Source organism: Galeopterus variegatus, unplaced genomic scaffold (assembly GCF_000696425.1).
Source record: "Galeopterus variegatus unplaced genomic scaffold, G_variegatus-3.0.2 Scaffold5377, whole genome shotgun sequence".
In the NCBI taxonomy this organism is placed as follows: Eukaryota; Metazoa; Chordata; class Mammalia; order Dermoptera; family Cynocephalidae; genus Galeopterus; species Galeopterus variegatus.
Window position 1 is genome coordinate 45,481 of NW_007731488.1, and position 16,641 is coordinate 62,121.

A 16,641-nucleotide genomic window follows, 5' to 3' on the forward strand; every position below is an offset into this window, starting at 1 on the left:
GGATAATGTTAGCTGTGTCCATGGGGATGGATGGGCTGCCGCCCCAACTGCACAAGACAAATGCCCTTCCAGATTTGCTTATTGTTGCTGAAATTGGACTCTTGATTTTAATCACCTAATAGCTCACACATAAAGGAGCTTGTTTCTCAGGCAGCAGGTCTGGAAGATAATCTGGCCCTGAACTGCATGAGAGGGAAAGAGGTGTCCTAGGTAACGAGGCTGTGGACCCAAGTAGACCACTGGAAGTCACCCTTGCTTGCTGCATATTTGATTACAAAAAAAGAATTGCTTGATTGCCCTACAAGGTCCTAGCAGCAGGTGATGGTGATAGCCCTCTGGGAGGGCCCAGCCTAAAGGGAGTCTCTCAGGGGTATTCAAAGGGTCTGAAATGTGTCATTGGCCAACGTGAGTGGCAGTGCTGTGACATTGGCTGAGTGGACATTGGCCCAGTCTGGGAAGGTGCCCAGCTGGAAGATGGCCTGTGCCCAGGTATTCATGGCCAAGCTGAGCAGCAGGACGCCCATCAGGTTCATCAGGAGGCCTGTCCGCACCTGAAATGGAACATAGACTGAGGGATTGGTCAGCACTAGACCCATCGTACAGATGGGAAAACCCAGGCTCAAAGACAGAAATCATTCACCCAAGATCCCCCAGCTGGGAAGTGATGGAGCCAGGACTAACCCAGGTTGCTCAATGCCCAAGACCTTTCCATCTTTCCACTACTCAAGGCTATCGTTCAAAGAGTTGCAAATGTCCCCATTCAATGAGTGGTTTCCAGGAATCAGGCACTGTGCCACTCCAGTTGTCATAGGGTTATGTATTCAACCCTGAAAGCAACCTCACAGAGGTTATTATTTATTAAGCCCTATTTTACAGAAGAGGAAAATGAGGTCCAGAGAAGTTGGCTTGCCCAGGGTCATGCAACTTGAACATAATCTTGATCATTAAACACCCCCACCCCACTACACACACACACACACACACACATGTGCACACACTGCAGGTTCAGTTAAGACTATACTTGTCGGGCCGGCCTGGTGGCGCACTGCTACAGTGCGCCGCTTGGGAAGCGCGGTGGCGCTCCCACCGAGGGTTCGGATCCCACATACAGACCGGCTGCTCACTGGCTGAGCGAGGGGTGGGCGCAACACCGAGGGTTGCGATCCCGTTGCCGGTCCCGGTCCGGTACGGGCGCGACACTGAGGGTTGCGATCCGTTGCCGGTCACGAAAAAAGATAAAAAGGAAAAAAAAAAAAAAAAAAAAGACTATACTTGTCTATTGGGAAGAATTTTTCTTCTGGAAATTTTTACCTCTTTACATAGTTGGAAAGTTTTTGCCCTTTGCCCCTCCCCAGCTGGCCTCTTGTACCATTCGGTCCACCTTGGACTGAAATTCCCTGTTTTCTCATCTGGGTTTTCTGGTTGCTCTACCTTACCCAGCCTCGCAGCACACAGTGAAAAAGTGATTCCCTTTTCAATTCTTTTTCGAATCTATTCCTCACAGAGAAAGTCTCCCTTAGGTGCCAGCATGGCCTTAGCACTATCTACTCCTTGCCAATTTCCCTTTTGAACAAGGAGAGGCTCAGAACCTTCTCCAGGCAACTGTTATCAGGGAGAACTTCATTATTTTGTTTTATTTCTTTGCCTTTTTAGACCTGTCTTCTATGGCATGTAATACCAGTTTTCCATTTACAGATGTGCTGGAAACTTTTCTTTTGAAATACTCTTATTTAAGTGTTTTTAAAAATGTTAAGTTGACTTAGTAAAATTGTTAAATAACTATTACCGCAGAGGGTTCATGGAAAGGGCATATATTGTGAAGGTAGGATGCCAAAAGGTTAGGTCAGGAAAACACTGCATTGTGTTGTCCTGCCTTGTTCTGGGGGGTCTGAAAGCCCCTGGCACCTTCGAAGGATGAGAGGGAGGCTGGCCAAACCTCTGGGGGATCTGGGGGCATGGTTGGGTCTCCTTTTTCCAGTGTCCTGGGAGCCTGGCTTGAAATTCCTGCTGGTCCCATATTAGTTACTTTATTTATTTATTTATTTTATTTATTTATTTTTTTTCCTTTTTTTGTCTTTTCTACTGACCGGTAACGGGATCGCAACCCTCAGTGTCACGCCCGTACTGGGGACCGGCAACCGGCAACGGGATTGCAACCCTCGGTGTCGCGCCTGTACCAGGGACCAGCAACGGGATCGCAACCCTCGGTGTCGCGCCCGCACCGCGCTCAGCCAGTGAGTGGGAACCGGTCTCCACATGGGATCCGAACCCTCGGCGGGAGCGCCGCCGTGCTCCCAAGCGGCGCACTCTCCACTGCGCCACCGGGCCGGCCCATATTAGTTACTTTAATTAGCACCTAAATCATCACTCTCAGGAGCAAACCCTGCAGGTGAGCCATGCCCTGCTCAGGATGGGCTGACTGTGAGCGTTTCTTCGCCCTACCTCTTAAGTCCCTACCTGTTCGGGTCTCTCCATTTCTCTCACTATCTCCTTGTTCTCCAGATCTGTATTGTTGGCATTTCTTACCCCCTCACTGTCTTCTTCTATGAAGAGCCTCTCTGTTTCCCCACTTGCCCCCCCCCACCAAACCACCCAGCCAGCAGCCAAAGTGATCCTTTAAAGACAGATGTTAAATCACATCACTGCCCTGCTTAAAACCCTTCCACGGACCTCTAATAACAGTCCAAATCTAAGCCCTGCACTGTCTTCCTGACCCCCAGTCTCCAACCTCATACCCCCCAACTCCACACCAGTCACAGCAGACTTGCCCTGTGCTTCTGGTCCTCGATTCCAGGGCTTTGCACTCACTGTACCCTCTGCTGGGAGTGCTCTTCCCCCTTTTTTTTGCAAGACTGGCTGCATCTCAGATCGGGTCTCAGCTCCTAGGTCACCTCCTTGGAGAGGCTTTCACTGTCCAACCCTGCCCCCACCAGCCTTTTCCACTCCCCCATGTTTCTTTTCCTTCCTAGCACTTAGCAATATCAAAATTTAGTTAATTTTTCAAAATATGCTGAACTTGTCTACTGTCTGTCTCTATCAATAGAAAGCAACCTCCTAGGAGCAGATCTGCACCTCTCCCAGGCTGCTGAAGCCCTGGTGCTGGAGTGCAGTATGCACTCAGCAGCTTCCTGTGCAATGAACAAATAGGTGAAAGGGTCTCTGTGTCCCTTCATCTCCTCTCTTCTCTGTTTGCTCTGGTATCCCTTTCTGCCTCCCTCTCTCTTTGGCTCTCTCTCTCCCTCCATTTATTCTGCTGAGATCTTGTGCCTGGAAAGCAGATCACCCTTCTCAGCTGCACCAGCTTTGTAAGGGTTGCATGCGTTCCCTGAGTGCCCACTGTACAAAGGCTCCAGGCAGCCAGGGAAGAGGGTAGAGGCTGCAGGAGGTAGGGGGAGGGAGGGAGGAGTGGATTTAGCAGGGAGCTTCGTGAAGAGGGAGCGTATTGCCAGTGGCTGGTCCCTGCTGGAAGCTGGTGGGTCATCACTGCCACAACCCTCAGCTTCCAACTCACACCCTCATACCCGGCTGGCTGGGCACTGAGGCCCACCCCTAAGTCCCAGGGTGATTCTGATGCTTCTCTCTCCTAAAGATTTTGGGCACCAAGCAGTTGGTCAAACAAGCAGGAAGAGAGAGCAGTACCCAGAGGGAGGGGGAGTCCCTTGTCCCTGAAGCAAACTTTGGAAAATAGTCACTCAGGCAGTGTTTCCCGAAATTGTCTAAGCATGAGAATTGTCCCAGAGCGTTTGCTAGAAAGTGTATTCCTGGTCCCACTTGGAATGACCTATTCAGAGACTGGGGGATGGGGTAGAAGCACAGGAGTCCTGCCTACAGGACTTGCCCACCACCTGGTGCCACCCGCCTCCCCGGGCCTCTGCTAGAGATGCCCAGACTCACCATGTCTTTGACCAGCAAGTGTCCAGAGGCGAAGGCAATTGAGTTGGGGGGTGTGGAGACGGGCAGCATGAAGGCATAGGAGCAGCCAATCGTGCCAGGGATCATCAGGTACAGGGGGTTCACTCTCAGGCGGATGGCCTGGGCCCAGCAGGGCGGGAGAGATGGAGATGGAGACAAATGTAGAGAAACCCCTCAGGAGATAGAGATGGTTGGAAAGAGAGTAACTCAGAGACTCAGAGACAGAGAGACAAAGACATAAATAGAGATTGGCAGGCAGAGTGACAGGGGACAACAGAGACAAGAGAGAGTAAGCGACAGAGAGAAATGCAGCCGGAAATGCAGCCACACAGGCAGACACAGAGACAAGAAGAGACCCAGACCAAGAGAGAGGTGGAGAGAACATCCCCAAGGTTAGTGACATGCCAGCACCACACTGCAGTTTCATCAGGGATGGGTGCGGGTGAGCATGCATCAGAGCCACCTGGAGGGCTTGTTAAAACCCAGACAGCTGGCCCCACCTCACCCAGAGTTGCTGATTCGCAGGTTTCGGGTGAGACCTGGAGATGTGTGTTTCTAACAAGTTCCTCAGGTGATGCTGATGCTGCTTGCCCAGGGACCACATGATGAGAGCCAGGCTCTAAAGTCACAATTCCCCTGTCTGGACCTTCCCTCAGCCCAACGATCCGACCCCCACAGCCGGCCTCTGGGAACCTTTTGTTGGGGCCTCACTGGACTTCAGAGATAAAGAGAGCTCAGGATAGCATCCGTTGGCAAGCATTTCCAAATTCCTAAGACTGTGTGGATCAAATATAGCTGTGGGTGGCTTCAGTCATCAGTCCACCAGTTTTTCACCTCCCCCAAATGACATATTCACCTACAATTCATGTTGATCATGTTTTTCATACTTTACTTAAGATAGGACATTTTGGCCCCTCTAGCGAATTTTTGCAACCCAAAGCATATAAATTTTCTCAAGAAGCTCTAAAATTATCCTCCTGTGTGTAAAATGTTTTGGTTTTGATGATAGGCAAATTAGAAGAATGTGTCCTTTGCAAGTGGCTTTTCTAGTAAAAGCTGCCCCTTACAGACCTGGGTGGGTTCTATGCTCCCTCTTCTCCCCCATACCACCCCATAGCACCCCCATTTCTCTCCATTGCCAGGTCCCTCAGATCCTGGGAAAGGGTCTGATGAAATCCAACCACACTTAGCAAGGGTATGGGGATACCCGCCCCACACTGCTGAGGGGAGTGTAAAACAGTGAGCCACTTTGGAGGGCAGTTTCCTCATATCTAACAAACTTTAAATGCACATGCTCTTTAATCCAGGAATTTCAGTTATAGGAATTTCTCTAGAAGTAATTTAAGATGCATAGACAGACAAGGCAAGTTCAAGGTGGCATTGCTGGATAATAACAAAGTCTGGAGACACCTACATGTCCATTAGTGGGAAATTGTTTAAGTAAATTAACAACTGTCCATTTTTTTTCCTTAAAAGATGACCAGTAAGGGGATCTTAACCCTTGATTTGGTGTTGTCAGCACCACACTCTCCCAAGTGAGCTAACCGGCCATCCCTATATAGGGATCCGAACCTGTGGTCTTGGTGTTACCAGCACCACACTCCCCCAGGTGAGCCACGGGCCGGCCCAACAACTGTCCACTTATAATGGAAGATTCCCCAGTCATTGAAAAAGAACAAAGAGCATATCAATGTGTGCTAATACAGTGTGATCACCATTATAAATTAATGCATTTAATAAGCAAATATCCCAGGTGAGCCACGGGCCGGCCCAACAACTGTCCACTTATAATGGAAGATTCCCCAGTCATTGAAAAAGAACAAAGAGCGTATCAATGTGTGCTAATACAGTGTGATCACCATTATAAATTAATGCATTTAATAAGCAAATAAAAACTACAAAGAAGATGATGCAGATAAGTGTGCTGGTGTATCACTGCTTGCATACAAAGCATGTTCTTGCACCACTGCTTTAATTTTATCAATTTTGTATTATATTAAGATAATCATATGGCTTGGTCTTTAATCTATTTAAATATAAAACTATATTGATAGCTGCCTAATGTTAATCCTTTTTTGAATTCCTACTATAACATCTACTTGACCGTGATATATTCTTTTCTTACAATCCTGGATTCGTTTTGCTATTTGCATCTTTGTTTATACGTGAAACTGAACTATACAGCTTTTTCTTCCTCCGCTCTCCTTGTCTGGTTTTGATGTCAGGGTTTTGCTAACCTTACACATGGGTTGAATGGCTATTTCTATATCTCTGTGCTCAGGAACAGTTCGGATGAGTTGGGAACTATCTGTCCTTTGATTTGCTAGCTCTCGCCTACCAAACCATCTGGGGCTGGCGATCTTTAGCTCAGTGGTTCCAACCAGGGATGATTTGTGGCCCCCTGGGCATATTTGGCAATGTCTGGAGATTGGATTGTCATGATTTAGGGAGGTGCTATTGGCCTCTAGTGGGGAGAAGCCAGGGATGCTACTAATTACCCTACAATGCACAGGACAACCCCCACAACAAAGAATTCTCTGGCCAAAAATGTCAATAGTGCTGAAATCCCTGCTTTAGAGGGCGGCTACAGCTTCACCTACCTTAGAATTTCTACCATGGTTATTTGTCTAGTCAGATTTTCTACTTCTTATCCAAATTTAGTAATTCATGTGTTCCTATGAAATTCTCCATGTCACCAAGGGTTAATTTTCCCACAGGAGGGAATTTGATGTACTTTGAGAATATTTATTCCGTTTATGCACTTCTTGAGGAACAAAAGCAGTATTTTAAAAACTGCATCATGATTCTGACATTTCCATGCACTTTGGAAGGGAGCTATGGGAACACAGCACCCAGTGACGCTCTCGGTGGTAGGGGAGAGGTTTCAGAACCTTTGTTGATGGAGGGGTCCTCCCCTGCCCTCCCTTCCCCAGAAGGATCCTCACCAGCTCCGCCAAGACAGGCAGGAAGATGATAATGGTGGCCGTGTTGCTGGCAAACTCTGTGAAGAAGATGATGACGACAGTGATGAGCAGCACAGCCAGCATGGGGGGCACGTTCTCCAGGGGGTGCAGCTGCCTGCCGATCCACAAAGACAGCCCCGACTCCTGCGGAGGGGAGGGGGCACGCCTTCACAACCAGCCCACCCCCACCTGCTGCCCCCAAGGGAGGGATGGGATCGATCATAACAATGACAACTGTGCCCCTTCACAGATGAGGAGACAGGTGCAGAGTGACATGTCCAAGGTCACACATTTGAGCCAAAGTCACATATTCAAACTGGGGCTTGAATCAGCTTCTCTACTTTTTAAACAGTTTTCCACTCCAAACCCCTGGGTCCCCAATAATCCATTTGGTTCTAACACCCCTAAGCTCCAGCTTGAGTGGGAGAGGGGAATCGGACCCTCCATGGTAAATCTTCTCATTCCTCCAACAATAGTTATTAATTACAAAAATTTAATAATTATTTATATAAAATATTAATTATTATTATAATTATGTGATATATTAATATGCATCAAATGTATTATATATACAAGGCATAATATATATCATATGTAATATAAAACATGTATCAGATATACATCAGGTGCAACACAACCAATGTGATTATCATTAATAAAGGTATTAATGATCAACAGTAAGGATAACTATTACAATGATAATAATACAAATATTAACCTTATTAACATCATGTTATTATTCAATGTCATAGGAATCACCATTATTGAGGCTTTACAGGGGTCCAGGCACCTGCATGCATTACCTCCTTGGCTCCTTCCAACAACCTTGTAAGGTAGATATTATTGTCCCTGTTCCATGGAAGAGGAACCTGAGTCTGGGAAAGTTTTGTGACTTGCCAAGGTCCCCAAAAGTAGTGACTTAGATCACATCTACCTCCATAAGCGAATGTGCTTCTGCAGAGCTCCCTACCACCCAGCACCTTCCTCTGGACACGCCAGTCTGTCACTTCACCTCTTAATTAAGAGCAATGCCTGGAGCTCACCACAGTCCTCCAGGACAGAGAAGAGTAGGGCAGTACCCCTAGACTCAAGTTTCCCGCCAGTGCTGCAGAATTACCAGGGTTCTCTCTCTGCAGACCTCTCCAGGAGTTACCCTATTTACCAGTATATAATATGTACACTCCTCACCTCTGCCGGCCTGCCTGCCATCAAGTGCATTCTTAAATAACCCTGAGTCCAACAGATCTTTCTTATGACCACAAAGCGGCAAAGCCAAGGACGTCAAATTATCCTCGATGCTACCCCCTGGTGGTGCCATGCCGCAAGCTCGCAGTAAAGCTACAAGGGCACTACCTACACGTGGGTTACTTAACACAGACAAGGTTGTACAGCTTTAGCTGCTTTGGCAGCTGGCCAGTAAGGGGACTGAAACCTTGACTTTGGTATTATAACACTGTGCTGTAACCAATTGAGCTAACCGGAGTGCCCTGTCCTTTAACATTTAGAATCAAATGCATTTCTACCACAGCCCTTTTATCAACCCAGTGTCCTCCCGGAGCAATACACGTGGTTTTATCAAAGACACTTTATTTATTTTCTTTTATGTTTAACAGAAAATTCTCTACTTACTTAGAACTTAAAATTTTGTAATGGATTCTAGAATACAGCATAGAGTTTTTACCTAAATAAAACAATACCTTTGCCTCTACAATATGACTTAAAAGTTGCCTTCAATGCACGAATAATAAATGCTTTAAAATATTTTTCCCCAGAAGAGTCCTTGTTAAATTAAGGTGTTTCTTGCACGTCTACACTGTTTGTCTGATAGCCTGGCAAATATGGTATGTGGCCGAGTCGAACCACCCCCCTCCTCTGGTCCGGAGAGTGCTGCAAGGAAAAAATGGGGCCACTGGTTTTTCCCACAGGCCACAGCCCTGGCAAAGAGACCAATGGCAGTGAGCACAATTAAACAGAGAGGGGCTGTTGAGAGAGAATATTAATGATTTGGGTGAGTGAGAAGCCAAGAGCCTCCCTTAACTGGGCCTCTGAGTGACAGGCTTCTAGCCAATGTCCTGGCAACCACTCTGGTCCTTGGCTCAGCTTCCACACTGGAGGGGGGGTCTGGCAGCTTCATGAGAGAGGAAAAGCCCCAGCTGCCTGGGGTTCTGCTGAGGACGCTGAAGGGACTCCACCTGCCCTTTTCCTTTCCATTAGAAATCGGAAGCTCCATTTTCTTGGAAACATACAGCCCCTCAGTGTTCCCGGGAACTCCAGGGACCAGCGACAGCCAAGGCCAGAGAAGGTATGGCCAGAGGGTGAGAAGAAAGGGATCTGGAATCAGACTAAGTTTGCTTACCAGCTTAATCCTTTCTAGCTGTGTCATCCTGGACAAATAACTTAACTTCTCTGTGCCTCAATTTCCTTATCTGTAAACCTGGGATGATAATAGTGCCTGTCCCAGAGGGTTATTGGGAGGAAACGAGCTAATCTATGAAATGCCCAGAAAAGTGGCTGGGCACCTGGTAAGTGTTCAATGCCTGCCAGCTGCAATTGGTAGTATCAAGTCAAAAGATGCCCAGAGTGGTGGGATTCAGAAATTACCCAATGTTGTCAAACTGTGTTCCTTAAGGGACCCCAAAGATGACCAGAAGTACCGGAGGCCACCTTGCCCAGGATGGGAAGGGAGAATCCTGAGCTGGCAGGATGATGCCCTCTCTTTCTGCTTTTTTTTTTTTGGCCAGTATGGGGATCCAAACTTTTGACCTTGGTGTTACAAGCTGCACTCTAGCCAACTGAGTTAACTGGCCAGCCCCTCCTCCTTTGCTACTGCAACCAGGTCCTCTCTTCTTGATCTCTTTGATATACAGTAGGTTCACACTTATAAAGAAGGTGTTCAGTTATAAGTTCAATGTTCGAAATCAAAGTCTCCTGCAGCCAAAAATGCCCTTGAAAATCTTTTAAAAGGCTCATAAAACACAGTTAGGCTCAGCTGTGCGTATACTATTCCATATAGTAATTCTTAAGGTAGAGACACCAGTGAATTTGATTAAAGGAAAAAAGAGAAGACTTTATGCACATGTCTGAACATTCAAACCATTGCACCATTTACAAGCTGTGTGACCTTGGCAAATTAATTAACATTTTTGTTCCTTGATTTATTTAAGAGATTGTGGTAAAGATTATAAGAGCACACGTAAAACAGTCCCTACATAGTAAACACTGAATGTAATTTATTATCATTTATTTAATTTAACACTTAATATAGTGTTTACTCTATGCTGGGCATTCTTCTAAGTACTTTGCTAATAATATTAACTTATTTAATCTTCATAACAACCCCACAAAATAATACAATTATCCCTATTTTATGGTAAAAAAATAAATGAAGCACAGAGAGGTTTAAGAGATTTGCCAAGATAAGTGAAGTGACTCTCCCTGGTGATTTTGAGTTCTGAATCTGGATCTCAATCATTTAATTAGGCTTAATCCTTTCATTATTTTATCCAATAAAATGATAATAATAATAATAATAAATATGACTCAGATTTCTAGCAGAAAATGAGGGGTGGGGAGAATACACATCTCTACTTGCCTGTGGGGTTTGCTCCACTCTGACTTAATAACAAGCTTCTGTAATCTCAATAAATTTGTAGATCAGTTTGTTGCGGTGATTAAAGATATAAAGAAGGTTAACAGAATAAGACCAATCTTTCATCCATGAGATAGTAAAATAATAAAAGCAGTAACAGTAGTGAAGGTGAGAGTGGCTCCCGGTTTTAGCCCCTGGTAGGTATCAGTTCTCTTCTAGGGACTTGCCATACATTATGTTATCAGTCCTTAAAATAGCCCATCCTATAGGTCATGTCAACAAATATTTCTTGAGCACCATTATGTACCAGGATTCTTCTAGATGCCTGGAACAGTGGTAGAGAAGACAGATATGGTCCCTGCCTTCATGGAGCTTACACTCTAGTAAGAGAGACAACCGATAAACACATACACAGGATCATTTGTGAGGTAGATGCAGTATAAAGGAAATAGGCAGAGAAGGCACTGAGAGGGAGAGGGACTGGGGGTGATGGCTACTCTAGGTATGGTGGCCTAGGAGATATCTCAGAGGAGCTGAGACCTGATGAGCGAGGACTCAGAGATCTCAGAAGAGTATTCAACAGAGAAGAGGTAGATGCAAAGGGCCTGGGGTACAAATGAGTCTGATGGGGCTGAGGAACAGCAAGGGGCCAGTGGGACTGGAGGGGAGTGAAGGAAGGGAGGGAGGTGCCAATGTTGGGGAGGTAGGCAAGGGGCCAGGCCTTCTGTGGCTTTGTGGATAATCAAGGGAAGCCTTTGGACTTGAGTTTATATAGGGGGTCATGAGTACGTGGTTTTTCAGCAGGAGAAAACCGTAGTGGGCTTAAGCGAGTTGCCCAAGCTCAGAGTAAGCACTAGGACATGCTTCAGCCCTTCAGAAGCAGCACTGGGCAGCCAGGATGTCCAGGCTCACCCTGGATCCCATCCGAGGACCTCCCCACCTCAGGAGGCCTGGCTGTGGCCTAGCGAAGGCCCTGGGCAGTTTCCGGGAACCAGAATGTGCCATAAGCATTCTGGTCGCTCCTGGGCCAGTCTATAGCTCCCTGGGGAGGGGATGGTACTGGCAGAGGCTGGAAGGAAGGGGCAGCTACTACACAAAGCCCCCGTTGAAGAGAAACCCTGGCCAGCTGCCCAGCGCTGGGCAAAGAGCCAGACTGGCCTCCCAGCATGCTCAGCGGTTCTGCAACCCAGCCCCCACTGACTGCCCCTGCTTCTCCCACCACCCCCCAAGCTCAGAGAAGCCTCGGGGTTGCAGGTCATCTCATCCAGCCCCCGGCCTCAGGGTCAAGCTGGGTTCAGATTATCACCATAAATAACACCATTTCCACCGAGTTGCTCAGGACATGAACTTCTGTGTCATCCTTGATTCTGATTTTCCCTTTTCCCCAACATCTGATCATAATAATAAACTGTGTTGGGCCATATTCTAAGTTCTCCACACACACTGACTCATTTACTAATCGTGACAACTCTACCAAGTGGATGCTGCTATTATTCCCATTTTACAGATGAGAAAACTGAGGTCCAGAGAGGTTTAGTAAGGACAAAGATCACACATTTGAGAAGTGGGAGATTTGTGATTCCAATTCAGATGGTCTGGTTCCATTGCATTACACAGCCTCTTCAAGACCTGCACAACATGTCACTTCCTCCAGGATGCCTTCCATGATACACCCCCAGTAGGAGGCAGGAGCATGAAAAGTCAGACAGACATGAGTTCAAATCCTAGCTCTGCTACCAATAAGCTGTGTTACCTAGAACCAGTCACTTAACCTCTCTGGGCCTCAGGACTCCTAAAATGGAGACAAAAAGTACTTTTGCTCATCCATTATTTTGTTCCTTTTGAAGTCTATACTATTGTACATGTGTTATTTGGGGGGTGGATGAATAAAGTGAAATATATTTCATAAAAAGAGTACCCATGTAGAGAACCTGAATGTGAGGCTTCATTGCCCCAGCTCAGGGAGTGCAGGCAGCTGTCTCAGACCCCGAGAGCTACCTCACCCAATGTCATGCCCATTCCTGGGACAGCTCATCCACAGACTGATCGATGGATGCTGGGATATAAAGGCCTGGCCATTCTCAATCAATCGGGATGTTTCAAATTAAAATTGAATTAAAAAGAGAAAGCGATATGAGAAGTAATTTCAGGTTTTCTTTACCTTAATTTTAGATTGACCCTTAATTGTTGTGGTTTTGAATGCCTTGGCTTACACAGGGAGATTTAGGGGTCGGGGGAGCCCGGCATCGTAAGCTCTGGCTTCAAATCCTGACTCCAGCATCTCCTGGCAGCACAAATGTAAGCAAGCTATTTAGACCCTTTTTGCCTCCATTTCCTCATCTTTATAATGGGGACAGCAATATTATTTACTTCAGTGATGTGTGTGAAGATTAACTGAGTCGATATTCACAAAGTGCTTCAAGCAGCATCTAGCATGTGGGAAATTCTCTAGAGGGAACAATTAGGAGCCTGGACTATGAAATTAGATAGAGTTCGAACCCCAGCTCCTAAGCAGAGTACAATTAAGTATGACTTCAGGAGAGTTGCATAATTTTTCCATGCCTCAGTTTTCCTACGTGTAAAATGGGGATAAAAATATTACCTGTCTCTCAGAGTCAATATGAAGATTAAATAAGACAATACATTATGATATATGTTGGACACGGAGGCTGCACTTACTCTGAGTAGGGCTGGCTGACCTTGAACTTGCACGACCCTGAGAGTGAGTGCCTCCTGAAACTCTGCACTCCAGATACCTCACTTGCCTTACCCCAGTCCCAGCCCTGATTCTGAGCTCACAGAGCCCTCTGGAATAACATTAATAATAATGTTAATTAACATTACTATCTAACAGTCATATTAGAATGGTTAACAGCACAGACTCTAGTGCCAAACTGGCTGGATTCTAATCCTAACTGCAGAGCTGTGTGACGTTGGGCAAATTACTTACCTCCCTGTGTCCCGGTTTCCTTATCTATAGCATTGGGATAACAATAGCATCTACCTCATAGCTTTGACGGGAGGTTTAAGTGAGTTAATGTGTGGAAAGCATGTGAATGGTGCCTGGCACGGGGTGGCCACAGTGTTGGTCCTCTGCACTCACGGGGTCCTTGAGTAATGATAGCATTAGCATTATGCCCACTGTGAGCTCCTGGTAAGCCCAGATCATACCTTTTCTCTTCCTCCACAGCACCAGGCACTGAGTGTGGGCCCTCAAGGTAGGAACTATGATGACTACCATTTGGCAAATGAGGAAACTGGTGGTGCCTGCAGGGCCCATGTCGTCCACTCACTCTGATCCTGGAGCTGCCACTAGGACTGGGACTTGCCCCCCTTCCCAGGCCCACAGCCCACCCGCTGCTCCTGCCGGGTCTTACCTCACAGCCTTTGGCCATGGCGAAGCCCCCTCCCAGAAGAAGGATGATGTTCCAGGGCACTGTCTCCTGGGCCTTCTTCCAGGTCAGCAAGGGCTCTGTCTCCGTGTTGGGAGCTGGGCCGAGAGAGCACCCAGCACACAGTCAGGACCCCTCAGCTTGAGGAGGGAGCCACCAGCCCTGCAGCCCCATCTTTGTGAGGACACTCAGGGGTCCCCAGGAAGCCAAGGTCTGGCTCCAGTGCCTGATATTGGAGTTTTAGTGAAAAACCCCACAAGCATCATGATGGGTGTTTGCTCTAGTCAGAATAATTTTCATGGCTTTTATAGTACAGCTTGGCAATTTTCTGGGACAGACACTCACACGCAGGAAGGACAGTTTAAATCTCCCAACAGCCCTTCTTCAGAAGTGCTATTTTTATCCTCATTGACAAGAGAAAAGGCTTTCTTTGTATTTGAATGTTTACAGAGAGGGGTAAAAAAGAGGAAAGAGATTCAGAAAAATAGGAACTATGGATATCTTTGGCCCATGACGTTTTGGGATGATGTTTATCTCCTCAGAAGTGGCAGTGTGTTATGGTTAACTGCAGTTGGGGGTGGGGGGATGGGGGGTGCCAGCAAACTTTCTCTGCAAAGGGTTCAAGAGTGAATACTTTAGGTTTTGCGAGCCATACACACAGCCTCTGTTGTAACGTGAAAGCAGCCAGAGACAGCACTTACACCACGTGCACGGCTGCGTCCCCATAACCTCGACCAAAGCGGGCGGCCGGTCGGATTTGGCGCATGCGCGTTAGGTGCCGTCTCTGGGTGAGGCGCATAGGCCTGGACACAGACCCTCCTGGTCCTTGGCTTCCTGCGAGCCCTTGAAAGGTGACCTCACCTCTCTAAGCCCCATATTCTCAGCCGACATGTGGCACTGTTATAGTGCCTGAAGGGTCCCCGCAAACACTGACCCAGGCAATGATGGATGTGTAGGTGCAGAGGGGTGTTTCTGTTTGGCTGACAGCTGTGTCCCCAGTGTCTAGAACAGAGCCTGGCACCTGAGAGTTGCTCCATAAGTGTTGGTTAAATAATGTATATGACACACAGCCCTATCCTGAAATGGGATTTTTCCCTGCAGGCTGCGACCAGGGAGGCAGCAGGGACAGGTCTGGCTCCTTCATGGTGGTTCCCCACCTCCCAGGACACTTTCTGGTCAAGCAATCATTGACATTTTGCGGCTTTTTCCAAGTTTTACACAGTGGTTTAACTACTGTGGGCTGTATATACGTGTGTGCCACCAGCTGGCTGTTGGAGGGATATTAAGTAGCTTTTATTGTCTTTATTTTGTGATTATAAAACCTTGTATAATAATCTCAAAATAAAGACAATAAAAGCTACTTAATAACATCCCCCCAACAGCCAGCTGGCAGCACACAGGTATATACAGCCCATAGGTGTATACACGTGGCACAGGTGTTGTATATTGCCCGGGGGTTCTTGGGCCAAATACAAGATACAGTTAACTCCAGAACTGGAAGAGACAACTGGAGGTGTCAGGTGACCAGCCCTCTGCCTTCAGGTGATAAAATATTATTTCCTTAAAGAGGCAGGGGAGGTCTGAAAAAGTAGTGACTTGCCCCACATAGCAGGTAACGGTAGCTTGGGGAAGGCAGAAACCCTGAACATGGGTTTCCTGTAATGCAGATTTAAATGGCAAATGCTTGCTATTCTGCCTGCCACAAACTGAGCCCTTGATTAACGTTAGCCCTTACTGTTTTTGTTACTTTCCAATCCAACCATGCCTTTGCCACTATCTCTTATAAACACAGTCTCTGGCTATGTGGATTTCCCACTTCCAGCTCAACTTTATGCCAGCTGGCTGTCAAGAGCAGTAGCGAAAAGCACAGGCTTTGAACTAGATTTGAATCCTAGCTCTGCCATCTACCAGCTGTGTGACTTAGACCAGTGACTCTCTACCTCTCTGAGCCTCAATGTCCCTATCTGCAAAATGGGGTAACAGCACTTCCCTCAGAGACTTCCTGGCAGGATGAAATGGCCCATGTGTGCAAAGGGCTCAGTGCAGGGCATTGCTCAGGGCAAGTCCCTGGTTATTTATTTAACAAATATATGTTGAGTACCTACCATGTGTCACACACCCTTCTGGGCACTGGGGATACAGAAGTGGCCAAAACAGAAAATCTCTCCCCTTGCAGAACTTACATTCCAGTAGGGAAGGCATGTGCTAAACAAGTAAATAGGCAATGTCAGGGAATTGTATGTGCTGTGAAGAAAAATAAAACAGTGTAAAGGAATAGAGAGTAACAAAGGAGGGGCGATTTTCTAGACGGTGTAGTCAGAGAAGGCTTCTCTGGGGAGGTGGCATTTGGATAGAGCTCTGAACAAAGTGATGGAGTGAGCCATGCAAATATCTGGAGGAAGAGCCTGTTGGGCAGAGAGGACATGGAAGTTATCATCACCATCATCACCATCACCATCAACCACTTGTCAGCCACAAGCACCAGGCCTGGCACATGGCAAATACTGGATCAATACTTGCTGACTCTGGGGTGAGAAATGCAAGTGTTAACTCACACCCATAAAAGAATGGAAGATAGTGGGGTGGGGAGAATAAGAAAACCAAGGCTGGCCTGGATGCCTGGGTTCTCCATCCTCTCTTTTCTAACTAGCTGTGTGACCTTGATCAAGTCACCCCAGTTGAAAGAACTCTGAGCTGAGGTAGCACCTTGACACTCCATGGACCAGACCCAACACACCTGTGTGTTTTAGTGTGACTGCTGTTGGCCCACAGAGTGTCTGCTTTT

At 47.0% G+C, this 16,641-nt stretch overlaps 1 protein-coding gene across 1 annotated transcript in view; it reads right to left on the bottom strand.

Moving 5' to 3' along the window:
• Positions 1-234: 234 nt before the first annotated feature.
• Positions 235-16,641, bottom strand: part of SLC13A3 (solute carrier family 13 (sodium-dependent dicarboxylate transporter), member 3) — a 76,195-nt gene continuing 59,788 nt past the window's right edge. The window contains 4 exon segments of the mRNA XM_008589328.1: positions 235-551; positions 3,895-4,032; positions 6,858-7,019; positions 13,842-13,954. Of these exon segments, the coding sequence (XP_008587550.1) occupies positions 375-551; positions 3,895-4,032; positions 6,858-7,019; positions 13,842-13,954 (590 nt within the window). The 3' untranslated portion in view covers positions 235-374.